The sequence below is a fragment of the Agelaius phoeniceus genome, chromosome 10 (genome assembly GCF_051311805.1).
Source record: "Agelaius phoeniceus isolate bAgePho1 chromosome 10, bAgePho1.hap1, whole genome shotgun sequence".
Lineage (NCBI taxonomy): Eukaryota > Metazoa > Chordata > Aves > Passeriformes > Icteridae > Agelaius > Agelaius phoeniceus.
Window position 1 is genome coordinate 23,164,743 of NC_135274.1, and position 23,183 is coordinate 23,187,925.

Consider the following 23,183-nt stretch of genomic DNA (forward strand, 5'->3'; position numbering starts at 1 on the left):
ATTGAGCTCTAATGCTCTCAGAACTCATGTTAGTAAGAAAAAGCCCCATACTTTATAGCAGAACAAAAAAAAAAAACCTACATAAATGAGTTGTTTCTCAAGTGGACAAAACAAAGCAAGAAGAGGTTTGCATGTGGAGGAAAATGTCTGTGTGCTGTAAGAAATGGCTGGTGAGTCACTGGTTCGCTTAAAGGTGATGATTTCTCTGGAAGCTGCACTATTTTTAGGTTTGTGCCTCTCAGTTGCTGTGTTCAAGTTCAGGCAAATGCTTTCAAATGGTTTAAATTTATACTAAACTCTTGGAATTTTATTTAGTCTCTTAGCATGGTATTATCTGAGTTTTAACCTAACAGTTATCAGCAAATCCTGTTGGGCTTATCATTTCTCTTCCAGTCTGTTTCAAAGCAAAGGTTAAATCCATTTAAAGTTGTGTGAAATTCTTAAATAAGGCTGGATCAGCAATAATCTTAGACCTAGCAGCAAAAAGCTAAATTTAGATACTTCTTTATAGAAAGTGTCTTTCTATATGTAAAAAGCATGGCCATATTCATTTGTTCATTGCTGCATTTTGCTTTGGAAATTGATATACTACCCTAATAAATTGTTCTTGTGTGCTGTCAAAGAAGATATTTTTAAACAAATATTGGAAGTATTAAAAATATTGTGCTGATCTTTAGGGTGAGAATTTTTGAGGTATTTTACAATATTTTCAGAATTTGAAGAAATAAATACTTATTTTAATAAATACTTTTTTCCCTTCCCTCACAGCTTCATATTCTCCATTGCAACCTCATTCTCTAGTAAAACATCAGCAGATCCCACTTCATTCACCACCTCCAAAGATTTCCCATCATCAGCTGATCCTGCAGCAGCAGCAGCAGCAAGTCCAGCCGATTGCACTTCAGACTCCTCCGGGCCAGGAGCCGCCTCCATCCCAGCACTGTCTGCCCCTGCCCAGCCACGCGCTGCCTCCGGCGCCCAGCAGCGCCCAGTCCCACTGCTCCCCTATCCACATCCATCCTCCCCCTCTCACGCTCTCCCCTACCCCGTCCCAGTCAGCTCAGCAGTCAGTGGTGGTGTCCCCTCCGCCGTCCCACTCCCCGAGTCAGTCACCCACCATAATTATTCACCCTCAAGCCCTTATCCAGTCCCAGGCCAGCTCCCTGGTGCCAGCGGCTCTGCAGCCCGAGCCGGCCGCTCCCCAGGCGGCCGCCGCCAACCCCGCGCGGCCATCGCAGCCGCTGAGCCTCCCGCAGCACCTGCCGCTGCCGCCCTCGCCCGCCGTGCACATCGGGGCCGTGGAGCCGCCCAGCTTGGTTTCCCCGGGCCAGCAGCTCGTGTCCTCCACGCCACACCAGCAGTATCCAGCCCTGCAATCCGCTCCCATCCCTCTGGCAGCTCCGCCTCAGCTCTCGGCATCCTCAACTCAGATTCAACCGCTGCCCCTGCAGTCTGTGCAGTCTTTACAAGTGCAGCCTGAAATTCTGTCCCAGGGCCAGGTTTTGGTTCAAAACACTTTGGTTTCTGAGGAGGAACTTCCTGCTGCAGAGGCTCTGGTCCAGCTGCCATTTCAGACTCTTCCACCGCCACAGACCGTCGCAGTAAATCTGCAGGTGCAGCCGTCAGTTCCGATTGAAACTCCAGTGGTGAGTGCTAACATTGCATCCTTTATTCTTTCCCTGAGTCAGGCCCATTGACTTCAAAGCGACCTAAATCAGGTGCTAGACAGGGGACAAGAAACCTATTGATTACAGAACAGAGTTTTAAGAAAAATCATAGACATTTTCCTTCTGTTTCATGTTTTGGTTTGGGGTTTTTTTGTTGGCTTTTTTGTAATGGATCATCAGTCAAGAATATCAACCAGGAATCATGGAAATGTAAATTTAAGATCTAAAATCTTGTTTCTTAATGAAATTACAATGTATTTGAAGTTTAAAAAGGTAAGTAAACATATGACAATGCTACATAAAGAATTTTGGTAAATGTGACATGAGGACAGTAAACTTTTACCTCAATACAAATAGATTTTGATTAGAACAATCTATATGAGGTGGAAGGTGCATATCAGGTTATTAAGATGATAGGTTTCTGGATTATTTATTTTGTACTAACATAAAAATATCCTCTTCATAAAAGAATAGGGGAATTTTGATGCTGTTTTGGCAATTCTCATCACCATCATTTAATTTGGTCCAGTGTTTGTCTCAGATGTCTGCAATTTGTAATTGAGGGTTTTACCTTCAATCACTAGATTAAAATGATGTACAGGAAAATAAAATGTTATGCAAATAAGGCTGACATTTAAGATGGTGTTGCTGGGCTTTAGTGGTAAATTGCTAATGAGATTAAGATGAGCAAAAGAATCAGCAGCTCTTGTAGGCTTTTTTGAGGCTATCAACAGGTTAAGGAAGGAGGTGTGCTGTTCATTTTCAATTTATTTAAAGAGGGTAATAATCTCAACTCTGGTATTTCATGGAGAAATTGGACAAAAGAGTAGGAGCCAGGTTTGCTTTTGACAGGGTGATGTTTTACATTTTAATCTGCTGTCAGGAATTTATGTAAATTTATTTCAATACTTTTGAGGGAAAGACCTTAAAACCTCTTATAACCACTAATGCTTGATAGTCTTGGTGTACTCTTCTGAAATACTCAGCTTGATTACACTGCTGTATAAGATAGAACAATTTGCTATAAGATAGAATGATTTGCAGACTTATTATTAAACTTGCATTTTGCAGATGTATTTAAATAGCATCAAATGTATGTGTAAATAAAAAGAACAGTAAACTATACACATAAGATATTGAAACAGGTTCTCTGCTCTGTTTGATTGGAGAACTGTGCTTCTTTATGTATTGCTATTTGTAACAAAATACTTCCATTTTGCTGTCGTAGATATTGTGATGTCCTCAGAGTTTATTGTTTGGTATGCATTTTGGGAACTAGTATTTTATTAGAAGATGAACATATTTGACCTGGTAATTTATTTTTAAAACTGTATTTATGCAACTCTTTTAAGGTGTTAAGATAGAATGGAAATCTCTCTAAAGCAATAGTTTGTTGGATGCAGATTTACCAAGTGGAGAATGTGTGTGAAGAGGAGATGCCCGAGGACTCAGATTGTGTCCACATGGCAAGAACACCTACACCACCCACCTTGTCCCCACCAGCCATAACCTTGGGCAATGGAGAGGCTCTTAATTCAGAAGATCCTTTGTCAGGTGAGGACAAATGCCACACTAAGATAGCTTTTGCTTTTGTGATTTGTGTGAGGAATTAATGGCCAACTATGTTTGTAGCTAGCAGGTACTGAGTAAAGGAAAATGTTTGCGTGAGGAGGGTGTGTTTGTGGAATAGTCTGTTGAGATAAACCATCTTGTTTTAAAAGTGGAATCTATACAGCCTAGGAAAGAGCCTGTGTTAGGGGTTGGTGGGTGCAGAGATGGGTCTTGGGGATTTATCACCTCTTACTTCCTGATTCTGAGCCAATGGTTGGACATAAGTGATAAAACATAACATATTTTGTTATTTTTTGCAGAACATGGGGGACTGCCTTCAGTGACATCATCAGTCAGTGCCTCAGTAATTAAATCTCCATCTGATCCTTCCCATGCCTCTATTCCACCACCCCCTCTTTTGCTTCCAGCAGCAACAACAAGGAGCAACAGCACATCCATGCCCAATAGCATTCCCAGCCTAGAAAACAAACCTCCACAGGCTATTGTTAAACCCCAGATCCTGACCCACGTCATCGAAGGCTTTGTGATTCAGGAGGGGTTGGAGCCATTCCCTGTAAGTCGAAATTTGCTAGGAATTTTTTCCTACTAATCTTTGAAATTAACTCTTTGTAAGAATGATGTTATTTGTGGTTAGTTGATATTTAGATCTGGAATTATGTTTCAGATGTTGGTTTTGACCTTTTCTCCACTGATGGGTGACTTGAGTAGTAAGCTATATCTGGAGATAACTACAGCGAGTGGATTTAGGCTACCATTTGGAATAACCTTTTTACATGTCTGCCTCTTAGATCCCTCTATTTGATACCTTAATTTGAACCTCAGAGCTGAGTCTGTTAAATTTTTAAAATGCTACAATTTGTTGTTTCAAGCACTGGCAAGCTCTTCACTGGGCTAGGTGTAATTAGTGCGGTGGCTGGTAAGAAGTACTGTTGAAAATTTTAAATCACAAACTGACAATTTAAAGCCTGTCTTTCTAATTTAATGTGTGTCTCATTTCCCCATTCCTTCATTTCTGTAGATATAATGTGTTTCTCCCTTTGTTAAATATAATTGCAAACTCTGCAGAGCAGGAGTGAGTCTTAATTTGTTTGAAATTAGCTTTGTTATGACATAATTACACTTCATTGATATGAGGTAGAAACTGATCATCTTCTACTGAGAAGATTGAAAACAAATATTGTTTTTAATAATTCATTCTTGTGAATAATGTTAATTACCCACTGTTGCTTTGCTTTTATTGCACTAGGTCAGTCGTTCATCTTTGCTGGTGGAACAGCCTGCAGAGAAGAGATTGCTGGTGGAGGGTCAGATCATGAGTGTGGTGTGTGTTGAATCAGACTTGCAGAACACAAAACATGCAGACAACTCATCAGACACAGAGATAGAGGATATGATTGCAGAAGGTTTGTAGTTTTTGTTTAAATGCCCATTTCCCCTCCCAGTTCTGTGTGCTATGAAATGGGAATCAAACTGTGGCCTGGCCCAGAAAAACCAAGTTATTCTGTGAACACACATTTTTGTATAAATTCATCTAAGATTTGAAAGTTCAGAATTTTTTAGCCACCTCTGGGTTTTCTTTCCCACAGCTGGTATCCTTATAGCATCAGAGCTGTTTTTGGTGATCTGCTTAAATTTAGTCTCGATGCAAGTCTTTCTTTAATTCTCTTAAAAGATTTCTATTCCTTCTTCCATATCAAAACTGTTTGCAGCAGTCATTTTGTCCATAATTTGTTTCATTAGATGTTAATTCAGTATGAGCACTATGCTGAGTCTCAGATTTCAGACAGCTGTCTGTTCTGTGGAATTATCCAAACACTCATAGTTTTGGGTTTAGTTTTGGTTTAGCTCCTTACAGCAGGTGTTAGGTTTATGTAGAGAATTTGTAACTACTCATTAGATGAGCTGGTAGGTAACATCCAACATCGAGACACATCCACGTACACATCACGTGAGTAGAGGAGATTTTCTGATAGTAAGTCAGGGTATGATTGTGTGTGTGGCAGAAATCCCCTTCTCAGTATTTGCAGCTCTTTGCTGCACTAGTGCTTTTTGTAGAGCAGGAAAAGGGCCATCTCATCTCATCAATAAGAGAAAAATTCTCTGTAACAATGAGCTGTAAATTCGCAGATGCAATAATCCTTTTCTTTGTTGCACGCAGCTTTTTCATAGATTCAATAGATTCAATTCATAGATTTCAATCTTTTTCATAGATTGAATGTTACATATATACAGCATTCAATGTTTTCTTTGCTTTCACAAGTCCCTTTGGTTGTTAGCAGCTGCTTCTTCAAAGAAAGTACTTTAAAAGGTTAATTCATTATGCTGTTACAGAGAGTTTGCATTTTTACTGTGGAAGGCCTGATTCTCTTAATGAACTCTTTATGAAGCAATTCATGAGCAATGTTACCCTTCTTTTTTAATTGCTTGCTATGTTTGAGGGCAGACCTGCTCATGGGTGGCTTGAAATTCAACAAAAAACTGATTAAGTTCATTGAAAAAACGTAATTGAGGGTTCATTAAGGTTCAGTTTGCTCAAGATCTTTTCTAGACAGAATGAAATCTATGACTTGCTTAGCTTTGCATAATTGTCTGTTAATCAAAGTATTTAATTGAATGTGTTAAATATTTGAAGATCTTTTGCCTGCTTGAGGTGAGAGATGTGAACATAATTTCATGTCATTGAAACTGACTTTATTCCTCATTCCTTCTTTAGAGGGACTGGATGAAATTGAAAATGATCTTCTGAAGTGTGAATTTTGTGGAAAAATGGGATATCCCAATAAGTTTCTGCGGTCAAAAAGATTCTGCTCCACATCCTGTGCCAAAAGGTAACTTTATGTAGTTATTGTTTATAATTATCTGGCTAATGGATTAATCTCTCCTGGTTAAGAGAGCAAGAATTCAGAGTCAACATCTGAATGCAAAATCTTCCATTATAACAACTGGAAAGTTGATGTTTAATACCATAAGTTTTAGAAATGGGGAATAGTTTCCCATTTCTAGTCACCACTTAGCTCTTTTTTGGCATCAGTGTGTCTGGACATGATCTTTCTCATATATCTGCTATGTTCCCATTTAGGTAGTGGGAATATATATGTTTAATTTGGTATTTCTTGGGACACCACCAGCAAAATAATCTTAAAGAGATTTAGTCCTTTAATCTTAACATGGGATTTTTGCTTCTGTCCTCCTTTGACTGGGTATCAGCTAGGTAGAGAAAATGGAACCAGAAAATACAATGTGATTTTAGGTTTTTGGTGGACATTTCAGAGCAGAACTGTACTATGCAATAAAATGTAAAAGTATTTCTAAGAATGGGAAGGACAGACATCTTCCAGGGGTAATCTGGATGTACTTGATCCCACAAGGAGATGAGGGTTTTGATGAAATGGCCTTTGAGATACCTTTCTCTTGTATTTCTGTGACAGCTGTTGTTGTAATTAAGCAGCATTTCTACAACACTGTGATTTTATGGTTACTTGATTAAATTCAGTCCAAAAAACTACTAGTGCATTATTGAATATATCTTACTTCTTTAGGCACAGCCTTAGTTGCACTAAGAAATTTGGGCTGTTTCCATCAGACAAGACCAGTCGTTGGAATCGGAAGTCAGATAGCCAAAGTCTTGGGCGACGCGGGCGTCGGCCGAGCGGCCCTGAGGGGGCGTCACGAGATCATTTTCTTAGACAGGTCTGTGGAACATTTGCTTAAAACTATGGCACTGCTTTGGGAATTGCAAATAAAGCCTAATACTGGAGTTGCTACGTTTTCCAGCTTCCAATTACTTATCCATCTGCAGAAGAAGATCTGGCTCCTCATGAAGACGCTGTTCCAACGGCCATGACCACGCGCCTGCGGAGGCAGAGTGAGAGGGAGAGGGAGCGGGAGCTTCGGGAGCTGAGGATGAGGAAGATGCCAGAGAGCATCGACCTCTTACCAGTGGTGCAGACTGACCCCTCAGTATGGACTGTCGATGAAGTTTGGGCCTTTATACATTCTCTGCCTGGTATGGAAGGGGCAATAACTTGTTCTGTTGGTTTTAACAGTGAAGTTCCTTGTTTTATAGCAGCACTGTGATGAGGAGGTGGTGTGGTAACAGGAGCAGTGTTAGCTGGTGATAGAGACTGGAATGTGATTTGTTTCCTCTTGCTTGTTCCTTCAGCACAAATCCCATGTTGATAGAACTAGTCCCACTTCTGCTGTTGCATCCCACCTGATGGAGATTAGAGCTGTTCCTTCCTTCAGTCTGACTTCTCTCAAGAGGTCAGTAGAGAGATCAGACACGCCTCCTCCCTGTTACACTGCTTTCTTCTCTTCCTTTCTCACTTCCTTCTTCTCTTTCTTCCTTCCTTGCTGCTTATTCAGTAGAAAAAGCAAGAGTAGTGTTCCTTCCCTTGATACAACTGAAAAGTTTGAAACAACCTGTCATGATACAAGCCATTAAAAAAGAATAAGCAAGTTTCTGCTATAAAGTTAAAATTTGTTTTGCAGCTTTGCTCAGAGGTCTTCTGCCTAGAAACTCAGCATACTGCTGGTCTCAGTTTGTTCTCAGAAAAAATAATATGGTTTTCCTTGTTCACAAACCTTTCCTTTAGATCAATATTCACCGTTACCTTTATGTCAACTTCAGGTTATTTGACATTTATAATTTCCTAACTCTCATAACCTTTAAAGCTTCACTCCCCACCTTTTCCCAAGGATGCCATTTTATGCAATCAGACACTGTAACCCCTACAGTTAACAAGGCAGATCTCCACAGTAGCAGTCATACCAGAATTTTTGTTGCTTACCCATTAAAACCCAGGCTATGTTTGTTTCTAGTTTTCTACTTTTTCTGGGATGCTATATCATTTTTTGTGAATCCCATTAGACTATTAGCCTGTAAGGAATATATATATCTTCACTGCTAAGTCATACACATGCATTATGACAGACAGTCTTTTGTAGTAGGTCAGGCAAAGAATTGTGTAAGAGATGTTTAAAATTGGCAAAAGTCATCCTTGAAGTATTTTTCTTCTGATAGTTTATTGCAATTCAGTAACACTGCTTCTGGGAACCTGCAGTGATGGCTGTAGAAACAAGCAAAGCTCCTTAGGTTTGGGATGTGGTGATTCCTGTTTCTGTACTTGAGCTGTGTTATGGAGTGTAGCTCTGTCACTGCTGTTTTCAGTTACTGTTTTTATGGATTCAAGACTCTGGTTAATTCAATAACTAATCCTAGGTTCTCAATAAATGGTACTTCCTGTGCTTGAATAACTGAAGTGCCACATAAACACAATTCACTTGCAAGTATGAAACCAAAACTTTTATTCTTAAAATGTGGTTTCTGTTTTGAAACCATTACTTTTACAATATTTCACCAGCTGCTGAATCTGGTTTCATTTTTTGGATTCTATAGACAAGGTGATCTTTGATTTTAAACAAACTTATATTTATTTGTATGTAATGGAAGTTTATTATAATTACTCATTCCTCTCCATATGAAGGCCTAGTTTCTCAAATACCTTTTTAAAAAAGAAGTTCAATAGATATTTAAAGTTATATTCACAACCTGCCAGAATTTTTGTTGCTATGTTGCTGCATTTGGGTGTTTGGGTAATTTTGGGGTTTATTCTTTCCAGTATATTCTCAAGTCACTCTCTTGAAAAAATATTTTATGATATACTTCCAAGATTGATTAATGCAGGAAATAATACAGATGATTTTCCTTATGGCATTTTATATTATATATCTACTTGGTGCAGTCTGCGCAGACCATCTGCCATGCTGTAGGAAATGGTGATTTGTCACTTTTCCATAAACATTAGGAACATCTGTTTTCATTTACAGCTTTCTGCACAGTCTGTAGCTGAAATGAACTTGTGTCCTTGTCAGGCTTTTCTGAGTTCCTCTGCAGCCTTTTGGAGAAGTCAATGTCCAGGACACTTTTTTGCCCTGTTGGCTGCTTCTTCTGGGGGAAGAGACAGAACAACTTAAGCTGAGCAGAACTGTTCTCCTTTCTGTCTTCAGCTGCAAGATAAATGACCTTTCACCTGCTCTCCACCCTTTTCTTTTGGCCAAGTTATTGCACAACAAGCAATTGCAAAAGTGCTTAAGAATATATCCAGATGGGCTTGGATGTGGGAACTGCAATACCTTCAACTTCCATGCTCTACTTTTCCAAAAATGACTTTGATAAAAAGTATTTAAGAAGTCGCATGGAAATTGCTTAAAGGAAAAAAGCTGGCAACAACAAACATCCAGTTTCCTATTTCAGTAGGACCAGTTTTGTTCCTAAATGTAAGAACTTCTCATGATCTCTCAGAGATCTGACAATCATGATATTGAGGTCTCAAATCAGACATGCCATTTCCCAGAAATACTCAATACTTGACTTACAGATCATTTATCTGTTGTCAGCACTTCAATAAGGAAACCTTTATGATGGTGTCAGACCTGATTGTTGCATGAGGTCTGTTTAACAAATCATTAAGGAAAAAAATGTGCCTTATTTGTGAAAAGCTAACTTTTTCCATCCTTGAATGTTACAACCTTCACACAGTAAGAATCCAAATGAATTCATTTTTGGATGTTGATACTTCCTTCCACATTTCCTTTTCATTTGCCTTGTATACATTTGTAAATCCATCAGGAAATTAGGCTATCTGTTCTTTATGGAATTTAAATCTGAACACATAAGAGAATATTAAATGAGTTGCTGTCATCTAGGTAGAAAAGTTCTTCACAGTAATTTCATATCTCTATAATAGTGTGCTTTTTAAAGGAAAAATGTAGAAATGCCAAAAAATAAGCTTACTTGAGGAATAATTGACATCAGGAATGGAAGATGGAGCACAAATTCAAGTGTGTCTGAAAGGCTCTGAGACAGATGGACAGACTGCTGGGTTGAGAACACAAATGTATTAAAAAACCCCATTAAAAGCATGGCTGGGGGAATGAAGCTTCAAATAAACAACTGACAATGAGTGCTCTCATGGACATTGTGAGAAGACATTTATCCATCTAACAGAGCTGCCATAGAGCCAGGCATAACTGGCTGATCCTGCTCAGCACATATCCAGAACATCTTTGGAGGAACCTTTATTTCCACAGTGTTCTTCAGTGGAAAGGGGCCCTCAGTTACTTGGGACAGTCCAACCCATGTAGAGTCTTTCTTTTAATGTTGTGATCTTCAGTTACCTGAAACTGGTATTTCATGATGAGAAAATGAGTTTAACTTGGGGAAAAAAGATCCAACTAGTTTCAAGTTGCACTTGTGAAGTCAGTTACTGCTGTGTGTAGAATATTCACTCTGATAACTAATGATAAATATCTTAATGAGGTGGTTGTGCCAAATCCCATACATCAAAACTTTGTTTCCTTAGCTCAGTGGTGTAACACTCAGATGGAATTAACTCCTTTTGGAAATTGTAGCTATTTGGATGTTCTCACTGTACAGAGCAGTATAATATAGTTATCATTTATAGCATTAGATAATAGTATCTTTTTATTGCTGGAAAGAACCCACTTGAATTATGTTCCTGATTGCTATTTCAGTGCTGTTTTCCCAATCTCTTCCAATGATGAGAGGTTGTTCCTCTTAATGAAATGAAAATTCTGTCTTTGCTGGGTCTTGAAATTCCCAATGAGTAGTTCTCCAGTAAATATAGTGTAATTAGAGGCTGTAGTAAAAATTATTTTCATATTATTTCAGAATTCCCATCATGATACTGAACTCTTGCATGTAATTTAGGTTCAACAAGCTTAAGGGATGAGCACTGGAAAATGTGTTGCTGAAAGGCTCTGGTGTGGACAAAATCTGCTGTGGACATTGGATCTAAGAATGGACATTTCTAAACCAGTAATCATATTTTTTATTGCCTTTAGGTTGTCAAGATATTGCAGATGAATTTAGAGCACAAGAAATTGATGGACAAGCTCTCCTTTTGTTGAAGGAGGATCACCTTATGAGTGCAATGAATATTAAGCTTGGACCTGCATTGAAAATCTGTGCACGCATCAATTCCTTGAAAGAATCCTAGGAGGTGAACATGAAGGTTTAACCAACAGTTTCTCACTGACAGAACCAACAGTAATATGCCAACATCTTCACTGTGGCATGAGTGTTACTGTGATGTTTTGTTAAGTAGGTGGGACTCTCCCCACATAAAGACTTTAAAATGTTCCTTTGATTATACCAGGAGTCCTCTGTAGTTTTCAACAACTAATAAGTTTGTAGTAAAGCCTGAGTAATGCTTTGAGTTGAAATTTTTCATGGAAAAACATGAAGTGAAATATGCTGTGGTAGGTTAGATATTCCCCAACATGTACTTCATTTTATGAGTTATGATTAGCACCCCAGTCCCCACCCCAATCTAGACACCATTTAAATCGTGTTGCTGTATTCTGAAAGATTTTTGCCACATACAGCAGTGTTTGGACTGAACTAACAGAAGTGTCCACAGGCCCTGTGGAAGCACTAGTACCAGTAAAATGCTATGCATTTAGTTGTGCTCTCTGAGTTTGTTTTAGTCTTGAGCAAATTGTTTGTAAGGGGTAGGTTGGCAGCTGGTTTTCCTCATGTAGGCTTACCCTCATCTCTGCCACTATAGTATTTTCTTGAAGTCTGTAAAATACTATAAACCATGTAGATGTCTCATCAAAATCCTCATGATCAGGCTACTGACACTCCTGCCAGAGGTAACTGAAGCACATGTTACTTTACTCTTTGAATGCTGCTATGCACTAAGGGGGCATTAAGTGTTAGATTTGTAGTTTCACATGCTGCTAGTTAAGCTAAACCAGCAGTTCTCAAATGGGGGTTCAGAGTGGACCCTGAGGAAGAGTGTGAGTTCTTGGGGTTCAGGTTCCCAAATGCCTGGGTGTGAGGGGCTGAAAACTGCAGCCAGGACCAGCTCATGTTGAGACAAGTTGCTTTAGAGACTGGGGTTAAAGAAGGGACAGCATAACTCAGATGTTCTTTTTCTTGATACCTCTTCTAACATCTTTTTCTGTAGTGCATTCCCATTGCCTCACTGGAAGCTTCCAAGCACCTTTTCCTTGTCCAGTGGCCAGTGTGAGCTGTGCTTGCAGTACTCTGAGGAAGGAGCAGTGAGGCCCCCTCAGAGCTTGTGCAGGAGCAGCTGCTGCTGCCACGAGGGAGCCTGGAGCTGCAGGTCAGCAGGAGGAATGCCAGTGTTGGCAACTCTGGGATAATGTCCTGGTTTAGGGCAAATTTGGGAGGACCAGGACAGAGAAATATCCAGGGGCCCTGCTTTGTCCCTCTGGCAGGAGATTTTGCCTTGGATGCTGCAGACCCAAGGGGTGGGATTTTAGTGTCTCCCCCCATCTTCCCTCTCTCACACTCTGTGGAACAAATACATTTCTCCAGTTACTGATGCTCTTGGAAGCTGCCTGGGCTCTGAGGCAGCAGCACCTTCTTGGCCTTTGCTTCCCCACCACCTGTGCACAGATGTTCATGGATGTATTTTGTCCTTCTGTTCCCTCCCTTTTGCAGCTCCACTCCCCCTTATGTACAGACCTGGATCCTTAAGCTCTTGTTTAGGGAAAGAAGGGTACGTGTGCTGATAGTCATTGTGTATATTTGAATTAAATATGTGTATGTGTCTGCAAATAATGTATTTTTTTGTATTTTATGCAAATTAATGCATAATATATGATTGTGTAGGGAGGTATTCAGGGGGCTGTACAGTATTCCTGAAGTAAAGAGGAAATGACCTAAAGTTTGAGAACTGCTGCCCTAGATCAAAAGGAGTCAATGCACATACACTGGCTAAAAGGCAGGTTTGTGACAGACAGATTAATATGTATATTATTTAACTGATGACCTTAAAGAGTAAATTTGAATTACAGAAAAATCTGTGCTTCATTTTCCTTTAATTAGACTATTGCTTTGTTTCCACTAACAGATTTTCTACCATTACCTTCTGGAGATCAACATTAGAATCATTGTTCTTAATTACAGCTATTTGAGCTTGCTAATAGCAGATGTTATTAATGTTTTTATTAACCACTGAAGCTGCAAGTTAGGACAACACATTGCAGTTGCACGCTGGTATGTGGTGAGAACCCCTGCCCAAATGGCACCAAAGCTTTAGAGGATGAATTGATGCCTGGGTTTATTTTGGAAGGAAGTTGCTAAGCACTTTCTAATTTGGTTTTGGTTTTGTTTTTTTTTTCTATTTTTGGTTACTGTTGTAAAATAAACTTCTTAGTTGAAGTTACAATGTTTGCTAATGTTCATTTGAAAGACACTCAAATGATGGAGACAGTGAGTTCCCATTTGTAGCATTTCTGTAAGATACACAGTGTAGCATATCTGTAACATATGTTCTAAAGGATATGTTCTGTTTTGATGAGCTAACTGAAGACTAAAGATAACTTAGATATTTATCCTTTGGCTTTTGTCTTAAAGTTTTATTATTTTTATACAGAAATCTCACTGGCTAATTTTTAATCTGTCTTCTGATTGTACTGTTCTTAGGCAATGTAAAAAGTAGGGATACATAAATGTGGTTTGATAATGGCTTAAGGTGTACTAGAAAATGTGGACTTAGGGGTCTTGTTCAGACCTGTAGTTAATCAGTGTTACATGCATGAGAATTTCATGGCTGCTTTCATTTTGCTTTATTAGACAGTTTTCAGGAGAGCTTCTCCAGCTAGTGTTTGTGTCCAGCTCAGCCAGAATCACTGCCAGGTGCCAGGAGCTCAGAGCAGACCCCAGTAAGGCACATCTGGTCCTGTTCATCTGGTATGTAACATTCCCTGTGGGTTTGGGAGAGCCACAATTAATGAGTTATGCTTTAAATATTCATAAGTGCAACAGCTTAGAGTGTGGGCCTTATGCATATTGAAAGGGTTTTTTTATTCTTAAGTGATTTTGGCAATTAACTGGAACTTAAAAGTGGACATAGCTATACCATCCTCTACTGATAGAAGTGCACTTGTGCAGGAGTGTTTGCCAGTGTAGCTGTGTCAATAAAATAATTTTTTTTAAAAATCACACTTGTATGTGAAAGTAGGCTGAAAAATTTCCAAGTGCAGCTGAAGTCTACTTGGGAAGCTTATGAATTTTCTCCAAAAAGCAATATAATACTTAGAGTAACAGTCCTCCAGAACCATTTTATGTACTGGCCACTTGCTGTTCAGATAGGTGAGGTTTTCCCAGGCTTATACTGCTATTTCCCATGGCTTTCCTACATGTTAGTACCCTGTACCCTCTTGCAAAAGAAGAAGTTTTAAAGATTTGAAGTGTATTTTAACACTTGTTCCCACAGGATATGTCTACAAGAAATCTTTTTTATTCTCTTTATTTCCTGGGATTTTGCTTTCTGTATTCAGACTTCTGGTGTTGCAGGCTACCCCTCACAGTAATGTTTGCAGTTTTTCAGCTTCTGTAGGAATAGGTCAGAAGGGAGATACATTCCATGGCTTTTTCCCTTCCTTTTTCTCCATCTCTCTCCATCCTACCCTACTCCTTAATGCAAACTGCAGCACTAGCTCAGGGCAAGGCCCTTTTGCAGAGCACTGGGCTGAAGGTGTCTGCCAAGAGTTCATCCAATAGAATAGAACTGTGACACTTGTCTCAGCTTCAGGGTTTGTTTAGGGTTTGAAAGAATGGCTCATGAATGATCAGAAGGGGTGTGCAGCCTCCCCTGATCCATCTGGCTTGTACCAGCATCCCTGCTTTGTAGCAAGAGTGGGGCACTCCTCTGAGGAAGCTTGGCTGCCTCCACTGACTTAAAGTGCCAGTTGTTCTGGCTCCCCAGAGAGTGTCTGAAGGGGTTTTAAACAGGCTGCATTGTAAATCTATTCTTTACCCATTAACCCATCATACTTTTTCCAGAAATGAAGTTCTTGATGGAGGGTAAACCTTTGCTAGATTTTTGTCAACGAGACATTTCAAATACAAGATTTGAGTCCTGCAAGCATCTATTTCCTCATTTTTTTCCTGTGAAAGCAGGTATTTACCCCTTGACTTCCACCTGTGCTTTGTCCAAAAAGGAATCCAGCCTTTTGGATAGAACTGATTGAATTCCTTTGTAACTGCAGATGTGCCAGGAAGAGGAAAGGATTAAAGGGTAAAACCAACTGTTTAGGCAGATCTGTGATAGCTTTTGCATCATTTCTGTATCTTGAAGAGGAAGGAAATATTCAGGTACAAAACCACCGAAGTGTAATTTGAATGGAAGTTCATTGTGAGACTGGGCTGGGTGTGGTGTGTCACTGCCTGGCATGGCAGCTACAGCTAATGCCAGTTTCAGATGGATATTGTCATTCTAATATCACAATATCCATGCAGAAACTTCCACCTCAAGAGCTCAACAGATTTCTTACACAGTGACAAATCCACAGCTCTGAGTGATCAAAGAATTCAGTGACAGCTGTGTTGAGTCCTGGTTTTGCAAATAATTAGACATCCCCATAATTTAGAACATGAGTAGTTCTGATTGTACTGAGACTGCTCATATTAAAACTCAGCATGTATAAAAGCTTGCAGTGTTATTTTCTCACCAGTATTGTATAGAAATGTCCTGTTAGCATATACTTAGAAATATATTTGTCATCATTAACCAGGTATTTCCTCATTGATTGTTCTAGTCTGCCAGATAATGGCTGTGCAAAACAATCAGTCTAGGGTAGTTTTTTAATATGCACCTGAATTAGTTTATTAGAGATGGAGAGAAGCTAATATTTTAGTATTTTGTTTTAAATACCCTGTTCCTATTCAGTGCTGAGTTGAACAGGTATGAGCAGAGCTATCAATGAATAATTTCACTGTAAAGTGTTAATTGTTCATAGTGAATTAATTTTCAAGTCACTCTTGCATAGTGAGCTGTAGTTTCAGACAGGAAATGCTGTAAGGAGAAAGAAATTTTAAATTCATTTAATTTTTAGTTCATTTAAGATGAGCCTAAATTAAATTAATTTTAAAAGAATTTGCCTTTAGTCATGAGAAATTATTTAGACCTGAAAGGTTCTATGTAGTTACGTACCTGGGTGGCTTTGCAAATGGTGACATTTGAAAAAGAGACAGTAGTGATGCTCCAGTGCCAGCTGTGTGGGTTTTTCAGGAAGCTGTCCCTGGTCTGAGCTGATGGAGTCAGGGCCTGGGCCACAGACTGAGCACCAAGGCAGTGAGCACACAGTTCCCTAACCCATGAGAATCAGCCTGGTTTGTTTTTACCATCTTCATCTCCTGGGAAATCTGACATTTCCTTCCCCACTTCTGAAAGTGGCATTTTGCACCCTTGGGTGTCAGCTCTGGGGGCTGGGCAGTTTTGTGTCCTGCCTTATCCCCTGGCTCTCAAGGTCAGCACTTCCACGTGTGCTCCAGGCCCCACCCTAAGCTGCTGTGCATGTTTGTGTAACCCCTGCAATAAAACACACACCTGCTCATTCACTTGAAGGTTGCACAGTATTTTCTAATCTCTTACAGCAAAGTGGAATCATAAAAGCAAAGTTCAGAGATATGAATATGCTGGTAATTGCAGGTATATGGAGTAAGCTCATAGTCCAGCTTTTGTAGCCATGGATTTAACTTTTCTGAAGCACAGTTCTGGGAGCCAGTGTAATGAACAGATTTCAAGTTAAAGTTTTTTACATTTCCAGCAAGTATTCCTGTTAAATTATCCAGATAACTCTGTAGAGTAAGGAGCTAGAAAAACAAGATTTTAAAGGATTTTTTTTCCGTCTAGAAGTAATTGTAACTTGAGCACAGTTGTGCATTTGTAGAATTGTGATCATAAACACTGTTTCAGTGCAATGCATAACACTGAAGGAGCATTTAATTGTGTTTATGAAGCACTGCTTGGGTACATGGGGTTGTTGACAGGCTTGTGGTGTTGTTGCTGGGTAATAATCAGGGTATCTGTGCTGATTATGGGATTAGGCTTGAAGCACAAATGTCTTTGATTCGTGAGGTAGATCTGCTTTGTGAGTGAAGCAGCCTGTGGAAGCCTTGTGGTGTCCTCCACCACCCAGCCAGCACGCTTCCATCCTCTGGCAGCTTTTTGCAAATTCAATTTTGGAAAGAACAATGAGGGATTCTGCACACCCAACTTCCTTTCCAAGTGGTCTTTGTGTTATAGAATGAACAAGCCAGTACTGATGTGTGTAAAGATGAAGGGTTTTATCATTGAGTGCCAAATACTCTGTTCAGAGTTGAAAACACATAGAATATCTCACTAAAATCAATGTTGACTTGTAAGAGATTCTTTAAATGATGAAAGTACAGAAGTCTCCCATAAAAGTTTAACACTTTAGCTGCTGTTAGCATTAGTATCAATACTGTAAGGTATTTGAGTGGTGTAATGCCATTAGTTGCTGGCACAGCACAAGAAGTGATGTACAGAGGAGATGTAGCAGTGGTTATCTGTAGTTCTTTTATTTCAGATATTTCCAACTTCCTGGCACAGCTTCTGTCCTCTCTGGCAGTGAAACTGTCACAGTGTTCTAGAGAGGGATGGTTCAGGCACCAGTGTTGGGACTGTCCAGAAGGATCAGATTAAAAAAATGCAGAGGAAAAGAAACAATTGCTAGGAAGGCAGTAGAATGGAGATCACTGCACAGCTGGTGTCTCCCTCCACGAATGCCAAGGATAAAAGTGGGCAAAGAGAGTTACCATTAATATATTTTCAAACAGTCATTTTGGCAGGCTCAGGCACCGCAGTTGGATGTTGCTGGAGACCTGCAGTGCCACTGTTGCCTCCTTGATGGAGGTGACAGCCTAAAAGTTGATGCTTTTTGGCACTTTTCCACAAAAAGTAAGAATAAATTTGACAAGTGATACAGTGATGTAACATCAATCCATTACTATTTGCTTTGGCTGCATGTTGTGGGTTCCCTGTAAAAAATGTTAAAAACTTCAAGTGGCTTTAGGAGCACTGCAGCAGCTACAGGAATTCTGGCACGTTAGGGCAGATGGGGTTGTGTAAACTTTAATTAGGCCTTGGGAAGCTGAACCACACTGATAAATAAAACATGTCAGCAGCCTCACCCAACTGGTTGCAGTTCCAGCTCTTTGCATGTTAGTGATTCAGAAGGGTGAGACTTACCATGCAAAACACACCTGAAATGAACTTGAAAATAGCTTTTCCTTCATCTGCCATTGAATGAACTTTAAAAGAGGAATTTCCCCCTGCCTGCCGAGTCAGTAGGAATTAGTTATTTCATGATTCTGAAATGCCTGGTGCATTCCTATAGTTGATGTATTTGCTGATTTTTAAATGGAATTAGGTTTTGTAAATATTTTTTCAGCCCCATTTCAGTGGGTGTCCAGTTTCTATAAAACCTGAAGAAATGCTGTGTCAAACCCCTGTGTTTAGCCATGGTTTATCCTATAGCATCTCCAGCACTAACTAACAGCAATTACAGTTTGAGGGAGCAGGAAGAGACTGCTTAGGGCTGTTTTTCCAGTTAACATTGCATGTGTTTTCCTACTTTTAACATGGAAATAGCATTTCCTCCAAGTACATTTTCCAGCATAAAAAATGAAATAATTTGTGGTGCCAAACACTTCAAACTATATTGCTAAGCATTGCCTCCTCTTATTGCACTAGTTTTAAAATTCAGTTTTCGATCATTTACTGTGCTTTTGATGGCCTTTTAACCAGGATTTCCCCCAAAACCATTTTCTACTGCTGAAAAATGCTTGTCCCCTTTTGATCACAGAAACCTCAAAGAAATTTACCACAGATTGTGGGTGAAAGAAGCACTATGTGGGGTGAAGTAATAAATCAAAATAATCAGATTTGGTATGTTTCAGAAATCAAAGATTAATTTATGATCGAGATGTTATTGTGTATTCTTATGGAGTGAAATACTGGAATATTCTTTTATAAGAAAATTTAACCCATGTAGTATTAAATTCTGCAATTAAATCTATCTCTGTAATTGATATATAATAAAATAAATTATTACCCAAAATTTAAATTTTACAGTTGAAGAGCACACAATGAGCTATGTAAAACTATGATCTTCACTTTGTGAATCATTTTTTAAGAAGCACTTTCCTATTACCAACTAGCATGTGAATGAATTTTAGATTCTCTCATTTATGATCTGTAAAAGTGACATTTCTTCAATCTGTCTGTTAATGGGTGAATCCATCCTACAAATGCTGAAACAAAGCACCTTATACTATGCTGCTTAAACTTGCTTGTAATTGCACCTTTTGTTATCTGCAGAGTTTTCTTAATGAGTATTCTTGTGTGAAATCATTGTTCCCTGTGGGTCTGGGGGACAGTTAACCAACCTACAGCATCATTTACTTAGTTTCTCTTTCAATACAACATTGTATTGTGAGTTTAGTGCTTCAGAAATAAATGCTAATTTCATTTGTCTGCTTTGGTTGTGTATCATTTATTTATCTTATACAAAATCAAATCAAGTCCGTTGTAAAACTCTAAGAATTTGAAAATTGAGAGTATTTTTGCTAGAAGCCTGACTAATTCTTTCCCTGCTGAAGTAGTCCCACTTCATACTTAACTATTTTAAAGTAATTTTGGCATCAAAATAAGCTATTTTTTAATTTGAAACATTCTTGAACCTTGGGCATGCATTTATGTCTAGCAGCTAACCTTGATGCTTGTTGCTTTAATTATTTAATTATTAATATGTTCATGTATCTTAGAGGAGCAGCAGCAAAGAAAGAATGAAACAGCACCTCTTCTGAGGTTGTGGAAGGTGCACATCTTGCACTGGTTTTGTACAATTTTATAAAAATTTCTATTCCTGTAGGAGTTGTAACTTTAACTAAAACAAGTTATTTCTTGTTAAACAGACAGCACATCTTACCTTCCATCCAGCTGACAAAAATCCACATTTTAACAACAAAACACACTTCTAAAAGTCGTTTGAACCTTAGGTCAGCATCTGTATCTAACTCCAGCCTTCAAGATGTTACTGCATTTTGTACTGTAAAACCTGAGATAATTCCATTTAAAGGAAGTGTAGAATTCTAGTCAGAAAAATGACTGAAAACTTGTCCCTATATAAGCAGTGTTTTTTTAAATATGTAATTTGAAGTTGAATTCCCTGGCCTGGCAGTGCTTGCAGTACAATATTCACTGGAGTATTGCTGGACACTGGCCTTGTTTCTATGGAGTGAAGCTCTGCAGATGTTTCCTTGTGTTGTCTGCAAGGACCTGGCCACCCAACATCAGAGTTCTGCTTCTTTGCAGCCCTTTCATCAACAGATGACAATTACTGTGCCTGGCTTATCAGCTGGCTTTGTGCTTTCATTGTTGAAGGGCATAAAGCAGAATTTCCAGCTGACAAAGGGGTCTGTGCACCAGCCCTCCTCTGTCAGCTCCACATCGTGGCACCGGCACCAGTAGGCTGCTGCCAGGAGGAAGCTGTTGATGAAGCACAGCCAGGGCACGTTCATCTCCACATAGGCTGGGATCTGCACACCCAGGAGCAGAACCACCACCTGCAGAACAACAAGCGGTGCCCAAGTGCCAAGGAAGCACAGGAGGAGCCTGCTCAGGAGCTGCCACTTATAGCAAGTGCTGGTGTTAGGCTCATAGGGGAACATCAGCACGGGCTGGCTGGAAAAGGAGAGGAGCCTGGCAGACAGCAGCATGGCTGTCACCTCCTTCCAGCAAGCCAGGAGAGCCGTGCCCAGCAGCAGCACCATGACCCACGACACCAAGGAGCTCTGCCAGCTGCCAGAGACAGGGCACTGGGAAGGGGAAACACTGTTCTGCATCTGCAGCTCTTCAGAGACAGCAGGAACTCGGACAGTGCAAAAAAACCCAGAAATCCATATAACCACCACGGCAAATCCATAAAGTAACTTCCGAGCTCTTGTAGGGAGCTGGGATGTGTGGGAGACGGTGCTGTAATAATCCAGAGCAGCCAGCAGGTACACTGGGAAAGGCACAAGGCCGTAGGTCAGAGAGCAGATCTGGGTGAAGAGGCAGATGTGGTACTCTGTGAATCGCACGCCCCAGAGCGCAAAGTCCTCAAAACAGAAAATGAAACACAGGCTCAGCAGCAGTGTGAAATCAAGAAGTGCCACTGAAACGCAGAAGTATCCCATAAAACTGACTTTCACAGCTCTTGGCTTATTTTGCAACATGAAGAAATCAAGGAAGACTTTTCCAAGCATAATCAGGACCAGTATGTAGCTGATTTCAAGACGTTGGCTGGTGTGGGTGCAGTGGTACTGACCAGAGCCATTTTCACAGAGCCTGGCAGCCATCCTCCAGTGGTGAAAACAGCAAAAATAAATATCACAGGGCACAGTGATTCATCTCTGAAAAGAAAAAAAAACATTTGTAGAAATTTATTTCTGTGTAGCTCTACCAATTAGTTCCATCATAGCAACTACGCAATTTGTCTGAATTTTTCAGGCTCCTGAATGAAGAGTAAAGAGCATCACTAACTCATCATTAAATTATCAACAACTGCCTAAATTTTGTTTTCTTTGAATTACATTATTGAGAGTTAAAAGGTCAACATAATTTACTTTCTAGCTAATGACCCAAGGAAAGGTTTAGGAAAAAAGGTTGACGATGTTCCTTTCCTTTCGAAGGCATGGAGAGGTCTTTCTGTCCAGCTGGCCAGAGGGATGGGGGTTTCAGAGCTCCTGCAGATTCTGAAAAAATTACAGGACAGAAATCGCACAAGACACTGCAGGAGATGCTGCAGCACAGCCACACAGTTCATTATGCTCATAGAATCTGTAGGAAATCTAGACCGCAGAAATATCTTGAAAGCAGAAAAAGCATCGAGAATCACCTCCTTTTTTGGTGGAAAAATCCTGGAACTCCGAGGCAATCCAAAGCACAAGGGCTTCATTAGTGAATTGGGCTTTTTTGTTCATCTCTAAGTACTACAATGACAGAGACCTCAGAGCAGCTGGTTTTCCCTTCAGACCTCCACAAGTTTCTTTATGATAACTCTTTTCCAAATATTAATTCCTAAGGAAAACGAGCATAGGGTGGTTCTGTGTATGTCAGCAAGACAGCACGGACAGTTTCATCTGATTTCTTCTCTCTTTCCTTAAAGAATCAGGGTGGTGTCTGTGCTCCCAGTGAGAGCAAAGAAGAGTTGAGGAGCCAAGGCAGCTGTAAAAGGGAACTGACTCTTAGGCTGTGTGTTAACAGCAAATTGTTTCCGTTTAAGCAGACACCTTGTGTTAGTGCACGTTTGAGTTCGTGTGTCCTGAGAGCAGAGTTAGAGCAGCTACAGGTCCTTGGCAGCACAACCTCAGAAGCATCCATGGAGTTTGTTTACAAGCCTACCTGGGCTGGCCGCTTCACTCTTCATTTGCACAAGTGCATCCTCTGAAACCTGATCTGTCTTTACAGTACGCCTTAATTCCGGTGTTTTGTCTTCATGTGCTGGATGCTGCACTCGGGCACGCAGAGAGGAGGGAGCCTGCACGCAAACAGGGTCCCATTCAGTAAGAATAATTACTACTACTACTAATAATAATAACAATAATAATAATAGCAAGGCGGAATCACCTGTCCTGGGCCGTGCGGGCACAGCCCCCATCCTGCGCATGGACGACCCCGCGGCTGCCGGTCCCTCCCGCTCCTCGTCCCGGCCGCTCCCGGCGCGGCTCCCGGCGGGTTCCTGCTCCTCTCCGGAGCCGGAGGGAGGGAGGCGGCCCGGGGGGCTCCGAGGGGACGCCCGGGCTGTCCCCGCCCGGGCCCGGCACCCACCTGCGGCCGCCGCTCCGCGCTCCCGCCCGGCGGGGCCGCCACCTCCGCCCGCCCCAGCGCGGGGACCGGGCGGGACCGGGCGGGACCGGGCGGGGAGCGGCGGTGCGGGCTCGCGTGGAGGGAAACAGGGCGTAACACTGGTAACACCGTATATGTATAACACATATAGCACACGTAACAGTGGGCTGTATACAATTAGGACTGTTGCACAAATTGGAGTATAATAAGAAAATATTTACACCTGAAACGGAGATATTGCAACTTC

The 23,183-nt window shown here is 40.5% G+C and overlaps 2 protein-coding genes across 9 annotated transcripts in view; one reads left to right on the plus strand and one right to left on the minus strand.

The window, feature by feature from the left end:
- PHC3 (polyhomeotic homolog 3) overlaps positions 1–19,582 on the plus strand; it is a 32,411-nt gene extending 12,829 nt beyond the window's left edge. For 7 of the 8 annotated variants that reach the window (XM_077184155.1, XM_077184156.1, XM_077184157.1 and 4 more), the window contains 8 exons: positions 769–1,646; positions 3,071–3,221; positions 3,539–3,792; positions 4,486–4,642; positions 5,953–6,067; positions 6,779–6,929; positions 7,014–7,245; positions 11,106–19,582. In XM_077184155.1, coding sequence (XP_077040270.1) covers positions 769–1,646; positions 3,071–3,221; positions 3,539–3,792; positions 4,486–4,642; positions 5,953–6,067; positions 6,779–6,929; positions 7,014–7,245; positions 11,106–11,260 — 2,093 coding nt within the window. In that variant the 3' untranslated portion in view covers positions 11,261–19,582. Of the gene's footprint in view, positions 1–768; positions 1,647–3,070; positions 3,222–3,538; positions 3,793–4,485; positions 4,643–5,952; positions 6,068–6,778; positions 6,930–7,013; positions 7,246–7,401; positions 7,503–11,105 lie in introns of all 8 variants that reach the window. The other variant, XR_013183702.1, reaches the window with a different exon arrangement.
- A 3-nt stretch (positions 19,583–19,585) lies between these two features.
- GPR160 (G protein-coupled receptor 160) lies at positions 19,586–22,901 on the minus strand. Its single transcript, XM_054639640.2, has 3 exons — positions 22,718–22,901; positions 22,493–22,628; positions 19,586–21,501 (listed from the first exon to the last, which is right to left on the minus strand). The coding sequence occupies exon 3, from the start codon at positions 21,445–21,447 to the stop codon at positions 20,431–20,433; it is 1,017 nt and encodes a 338-aa protein (XP_054495615.2). The 5' UTR covers positions 21,448–21,501; positions 22,493–22,628; positions 22,718–22,901; the 3' UTR covers positions 19,586–20,430.
- Positions 22,902–23,183: the final 282 nt, after the last annotated feature.